The 7,524-nt window shown below is 36.1% G+C and overlaps 1 protein-coding gene across 2 annotated transcripts in view; it reads left to right on the top strand.

The window, feature by feature from the left end:
- Positions 1-2,594: 2,594 nt before the first annotated feature.
- The window catches only part of EDNRA (endothelin receptor type A), a 30,434-nt gene continuing 25,504 nt past the window's right edge, over positions 2,595-7,524 (top strand). For both annotated transcript variants that reach the window (XM_086464057.1, XM_086464056.1), the window contains exon 1: positions 2,595-2,996. In XM_086464057.1, coding sequence (XP_086320183.1) covers positions 2,595-2,996 — 402 coding nt within the window. The remainder of the gene's footprint in view (positions 2,997-7,524) is intronic.

Below are 7,524 nucleotides of genomic sequence, written 5' to 3'. Positions count from 1 at the left end.
GGAGGCAACCGAGGGGAGCTCGCCTGGCCGGCAGGGCTTCTCCCAGCGCTCCCGTGCCCTGCTTAGCTTCGTTCGCTCCCCTTTACACCTCAGCTGCCCTTTGGGCAGGTTAATCACTGTTAAAGTTTTAGCTCGTCTTTAATATTTGACTGACTTCGTTTCCAATAGTACGGTCTCTTCTTGTGAGTCTCGGCATGGGAATTTTTCTGGCTTGATACCCCGGGCCAGTGCGGAGTTTTGTTCTCTGCATCTGCGGCCGCTTCTGCAGTGCTGTAGGAGCAGAGGCACAGCACATGCATGTGGCCTCCAGGTTAACACGACAACCTCACATGCTCCAGGTATTCAGATCACCTTCAGACGAAGGAGAACACTGGATTACGTTGTTACAAAAAGTTATTATGGGTGCTCCTATGTTACTTATACGAGGCAGTTCGCATGTTATATTCTGTAACAGTGGAAATGCTTTGAAAATAGGCACAGAGGAAGGAAGGACTGTCAGGAATCTGTAAGAAAATGTCCTTAGAAATTATTATATTAAAATTTCTCTAGTTTTGCTTCTTATGGAAAAGTCTCTTCCAGGAGAGGGAAGAGATGGTAATTGGCAATTTTGTTCCTAGCTTTGCATGCTGGCTGCATGATCGCCATGCTACCGCCATGTTCGTATGATAGATACATCAAATTTTTGCAAGAAAATGTCATCAAATAAGGATGATACTAATATAACCACTAAAGCATGGGGCTGTGGGTTCTGTTCATAGCTGTATCACATTTACTTGGGCAAGCATGAATCTGGGAAAGTCACTTGAATCATCGGTGATTCTGGTTTTCCATTTATAAATTGGGGAACCATAGTCATAGTAAATAATAAAAGTATTAAAACTTGCCTGAAAAGAGTTACAGTCAAATATGTCTGTTGTTTCTGATATGATTTAGAAACCTAAAATGAACGCACTTACATCACGCAAACTGTTGCTAACTGCCTGAGATACCATCATAACCAGCATTTAATAAGGAAGGGTTTACTATTTAGTATATATTAACTTTAAAATCGAGTGCACAGTAACTCACAGTTGGTCAGATCCTCATCTCAAATACACCAATATAGAAGACTGTAACTGTGGATGCCTGGTCTGTGGGGGATAGCACTCTACACGCCAGACAGGAATACTCCAGTTAATGTTGCATTTGCTGCTCTATATAGGTACACACACACTGCTACAGACCACACACAACAGAAGAGGGTAATAGTAGTAAATATTTATACTGTGGCTTCCTCCATAAGTCCTACCAGTAAATGTCTCCCACATTCTTTCTCTGGTAAATTTCTTGCTATAAACTCTGACTTAATAGCCCCATAGGGAATGAAATTAGGATTCATTTATTTAAAAGGATCCTCCCAAGTCCTTCATGTGAGTCCCTAGAAATCAGAAAGTTATAAACACTTTACTTTCTACTTTTCTTTTGGCAACGCTGCAGCACTTTGTCTTGCTTTACAGATATGAGCCTTGTAAAAAACTCTTTGTCTTAAATTAAACTGAGGCTTCAAGGAAATGGATTTGAGTGGCCTCCTTAGTTTCACTGGAGGTGTAGTACCTATACACCCTGTGGCAGGGAACCAGCTCTGGTGGTTACACATAGGCAGCCTTAACTACTGGGACAGAACGTTATGACGTTTCCTTTCCTATCTGGAAATGTCATGAGTTGTTGCTTAGAATATTAAACAAAGCATTTTTTATCCTTAAAGGAGCTTAGAATTTTTTATAATTAGCTTTGCCGTGTCTAAGTACTGAAGATGAACTGCAATGACATTCAGGAACCAAATGACACATAAAGTTTGGAGGGCTTTTCCTGGCCAGAAGTCTACTCTGAGACTATAAACATCTTCCTCCTAATATTTAGGGACTTTGGATGTGATCCAAGATTTGATTTGAATTACTTGTATTTTCAGTCTTCATTTGAAATCCAGGTAATTATAAAGTCAGAGAAAAATAATATAAAGCCTCATATAGCAAAAATACTCAGAAAATTAACAAATATACTGCCTTTAATAATTATCCAGTGCTATTCCCTTACTTCTTCAAAGAAAAACTAATAACTTCTAATTTTAGCTAAAATATCATTCAGCAGTCTCCAAGGCCTCTTTTGCTGGTACACTTTTCTTCCAAGGCTGTATTTTGAAACAACTTCATCCACCATATTTTATCCATTCATATACAAATTCTGTCTCAAACTAACAGGGTTTGTGGGATCTCATTTGCATAAACTATCAATTACTTATGGATTTTTTTGTGTGTTTGCCTTTTGTCAGACAGTTAATGCGAGTAATCTAGATTTCAGAGTAGCACAGTGATTGTAAACAGTTGTTTATACGTATGTGCTGTAGAGACTGTACATTCAAACACCATTCCTAAGTGAGAAACAGGCTGTGTTAGTCTACCTGTTGTATTGATTCTGTGTTTCTTTCTTTTTTGTTTTTTTTTTGTTGTTGTTGTTTTTGCTTATTGTTTCTCTCTGCAGGTGAAGAAGTGCGAAGTATCTCACTGAAATACTGAAAAAACCCTGTCTCACTGAATTTGACCTTTTGGGACTTCAGGATGGAAGCCTTGTGTTTAAGAGTTTCCTTGCTGCTGCTGGTTCCAGGATTTGTCCTCAGTGACAGCTCTGACAGATATGCTGCCAATCGGAGTGACTTGGGAAACCACCTTTCCACTTTCTCAGGGATGGAATCCAGCATACTCCTCACCACCAGACAGCCCCTGGTGTCCAACCAAACTGTCAAATGCTCCCAGCAGACTAAGATTGCTGAAACTTTTAAATACATTAACACAGTGGTATCTTGTGCTATTTTCATCGTTGGAATGGTTGGGAATGCAACTCTGCTGAGGATCATTTACCAGAACAAGTGTATGAGGAATGGCCCAAATGCACTGATAGCCAGTCTGGCACTAGGAGACCTTATCTATATTGTCATTGATATTCCTATCATTGTGTACAAGGTAGGATGCAACAACAATACATTCTAATTGCAGTTTCCTTACAAGTACACTATCTGTTCTCCATGGTTACTTCTCTGTCTAAGTAGTGCTCTTTTGTCAAGGAATATTCCACTCAAGAAAAATTACAACTTCTTTTTGTTCTACAACAAAAATCTTGCTCTCAGGTCTCATCTTCATAAAGAAAAACTATATCTCCTTTTAAAGGTGATGTAGCTCTTAGCTCTTAACCACAGTGTGGCCTTGGGCATTTCACAGGAACTCTTCATTTATTATAGCTACTATAGCTAGCAAAAGAATTTATGAGGGAAGACTTTTTATAATCTGTTCTCCTCCTTGATAGACATACAGCATTGCACTAGTTGCTATTTTCGGAACAGCCTATCCTTACTTCTTGTTTTTACAGAAAATACTCTCTGTGATCTGCAGGCTTCGTGTTATGTCTTTGTGAACTGAGATTATGCCAGTTAAGTTGAGCGTTAAGGTTTTAATTTAATATTAATTAATAGCAAATTCTCAAAATTATTCCAGAGTTAGTAAAATCAATTATATCACAGAACATGTTTGCAACATTAAATTTAATCTGGATTTGTCAAAGTATGAAAAGGATCCTCAGCATTTCTTTAATCTGATATAAAGTTATCCTATCCCAGTTTTCTTATTTTCCATTTTAATTAAACAAAGCCATAAAGCAGTGCCTTTCCTGATGCAATATATGTTTACTAATGTAACTTGCATAATTCCAGGACAGGCTTGGATGAACGGAATTGAGTCTTCTTTTTAATATATCTCACTGATATTAACTTACCTTAGAAAATCATCAAAGAATTTTGTAAGTGTCTATCTGTGTCTCTGTGGATTGTATACAGAGCATAGCTGGTAAGATATTACAATTTTTCTTTCTTTTCTCAGTAAAAACATTTCTGTTAGTAAATAAAACATGAAGTAATATAATGAAAAAAAAACATTCCCCACAATTTTGGCCCTTAAAGACTCGAGACTTAACTTTTATTTACATGCATTTTAAACAAAACATTTTAATGCAGAACTTTATAACTAGTGTCCTGTGGTTTCAAATTGGATTTTGAAATTAAAGGGTGAATTGAAAAGACGTATTTTATATCTATATATTGAAATCATAAGTACTGACTTGCATTATAACACAGGTATTGATAGGACAAGACCATAGAAATTTGAATTCATTAATGGATTGAAAATATATATATGTGCACACATTACATTTGTACAGGGGCCTGTTTCTATGGCAAAATGCAGACCTGGTTGTGATCTTCCAGTAGTATAAATTAGATAGGTCTTTTAACTTTCTTTTGTTTTAATATAATATGAATTTAAAACTAGGGTGAAGACTGTTAGTAATAATGCATGTGATTTAATGGAAATTCTAGTTTCCACTTTTCAATATTCCACATGGAAAATTACATAATCAATTTGTTGATAAGATAGCAGATATCTGTAGAGTATTTTGGATTAACAAGTTGATGAGAAAGATTAACCTCTGCCTGATTTGAGATTCACCTGTCTTCCATAGCTGTGTGGATGCCTAATGGGACATGGGATTGGGGTTCTGCATGTTTTCATTATTCTTAGCAAACTGGACTCATAGCTGGGACTGCATCTCCCATGATGCATTACAGTTTCCTCCCTGGTAAATTATCCTGATGTCTTTACAGATAATTGCTAAGGCATTGTTCTTACTTCTTGTGGTATTTCTGATAAGAAATTTCTAGGAAAAATGGCATGTGTTTTTTTTTAGAGCTGAGTCTGGGAAAGAACAGGTATTTTTGTTATAGATTTTTTTCTAACCTTTCAAGAGCTCTGCTGCATCTTCACAAAGAGGAATATAAATCTGGAATTAATTTTGCCTTTCAGAATTGCCTTTTGATGGTCTTCTGAAAAGTCTTTAGAAGGTTAGTTAAAAGTAACAAACAATATTTTTTTTACATTCCCTTTATTAGTTTGCAATTGATTTTTTCTATTTTTTCTCACTTCTTTGGCATTCTGTGGGTTCACTTGCCTTGCTATATCTTATATGATGAGCTGAGTATCTTTGTACAAATGAAATTACCTTAGCCTATATAAAAATTTATTTTTGTACTGCAGAGAAGCATCTGATAAATAAAGGCTATGAATAAAACTTCAGGACCTTGACATCAAAGTATGTCAATTCCCACATATAAGCAGGCAGAATTAGAATTGCGTTTACAAGCATAATTCTAGCTCTTAGCAGATTTTTGAGTCCTTGAGCCTTGAGTGCTTAAAAATTACCATATACAACCTTGTATAAGGTTAGCTGCATGTATTCTGATACAGGGAAATGTTTATAGCACTTATAAGAGAGCTCTAGTACTTCTGATAAGAATAGAATTTCTTATTTATAGCCTATTTTTCATATAAAACATTCAGTAATATGTCTGCTTACATTAGTAGCTGATGTTAAAGTTTGCTAAATGGCATTCCTGTTTGCATGACTAGGGACCCTAAAATATCTAGCACTTTGTTTATCTCCTCTTGTTGAGTGACAGTACGAAGTGTGTCTACTGGAAATATCATAATTGGAAAGGGGAAGTGATAGTCTTTTAAGGAAAAATATTAAAGTGGTTTTATTTTTGTTTTAAAGTTTAAATTTTAAAGTATTTTACACACTTAATTCTGAACTTCTATTTTAAAGATTCTTTTAGCTTCAGATACACTGAACCATGTATCAGTGGTTTAATATATAACAAATGGTGTCAAACACTTAATACCCTATAGGTCAGATCTTCATTTTCAGGAGGACAAAACAGCTCTGAAATGAGAATTAGCGTAAACAAGCATTCACCTGCATATTAAAGTAACCAATAGTACAGTAAGATGGCCACATCATATAGAACAAAATGTCTAATACTATGTAATTACAATGTAATATCGGAAGTAGGTACAATCACTATCATGAAACATAAGGTAGCCTTAACTATTTTGAAACTACCTTCAAAAGAGAAGTAGATAATGTTACTGATATTCAGATCCATTTTACAAATCCTTAGAAAGAAGTAGCTGTAAGATTATAATAATTGAAAATGTAAGGTCCCAGGAGAATCGAGTCCATCATTCTGTTATGCATTTAGACAATTAACAAAGATGTGATGCTGGGGAAAAGAAAAAAGAAATTATCTAACTTATGCCAGCTAAAGGTATGGTCACAGGTGTTTGATATTTTTATCCTTTCTTCACAGTACAGTAGGCTCCAAAATTACCCCTTACTTTCTCCAATTACTGTAATTATATAGTGGATTCCTCTTGGCAATTTGTTAAACGGATTGAGATGTGAGTAATATTCACTAGCCTACTTTGAAGATATTCTGGATGTATTAAAGCCCCATTACACTTAACTACCACTAGAATATCCACTTGTAGTATCAAATCAATGTTAAAAATAGTAACAAATTGAGTTTCACAGGAAAGGTGCCAGTTATAAATCCAGCCTTAACAGACTGAACTAAGACATTTCATCTTCAATCACACATTTATAGCACCTGGACCTAAATAGTTTCCTCTTTACCCAAAACATACCCAGCTCAGACATTCAAGATGTCAAAGCCTAAAGCCTCCAAATGAGTAAGAATTACTTCTTTGCAGTGAAAAGAAGGCTGGGAAATAAAACTTTAATGTTTTATGCTGCTGTAGAGGTAGGGTTAAGGCACTGAAGAAGAGACATGTTTCATACCTCCTTTTCTAGTATCAGGTGGTGTAGCACATAGCTGAAAGCTGCTGCATCACATGCATTACTCATCACTCTTATGTGTATTTGTAGCAAATAAGCCAAGTTTGGATGCAATGCACAAAAACTTCCCCAAAGGACTGCTTTCCATAAAGAAACTAGACAGTTTTCTAAGGCTATGCATAGGCATCAGCACAATATCCATAGCACCGCTATTCCCTTGGCTGCGCTAGCCCTGGAAACTGCAGCTGTTACGGCTGCTTCTGCTGCTGTCACTGGCTAAAGTTTAGCAGAGAACAGCAGGAATAACAGGTGCTCTCCACAGAAAAAGCTGTCCATAGCTCTTTCCTGAGCTCAGGGACCTAGAAACACTACAGGCCAAGGCTTTTGCGTTTGGAATGGCAAAATGCAGTTTTAACTATGTTATTGGGAAGTCCTGAGCTGTCTCTGCTTCCATTTTTATGCAATTTAGACAAAAATGTTTAAATGAGTGCTATTTATTGAAAACTGACCTACACAGGATTGACATAAATTATATTGCCTTACATCTTAATATCTTAACTCCTTAAACCATTAGTTTATAAAGAAGTAGATGAAGCATACCAGCCTGTTTCTTGAAATGTAAGAAACATTTTCCAAATTATTTCACTGGTATAAAGTGAAAGACATGTACCCACAAAACAAGCAAGTGTATTCACTGCTCCAACAGCTCAAGAAGATGATGTTTTCTTTAACAAACCAAGCTTTTTTGTTAGTAAATTGGTATTCATGCTTAGCTTAGTTGCAACAGCATCTAAATCTGAGCAGTACACC

This window comes from Leptosomus discolor, chromosome 4 (genome assembly GCF_034619465.1).
Source record: "Leptosomus discolor isolate bLepDis1 chromosome 4, bLepDis1.hap2, whole genome shotgun sequence".
In the NCBI taxonomy this organism is placed as follows: Eukaryota; Metazoa; Chordata; class Aves; order Leptosomiformes; family Leptosomidae; genus Leptosomus; species Leptosomus discolor.
This window is presented reverse-complemented; position numbering and strand designations above follow the sequence as displayed.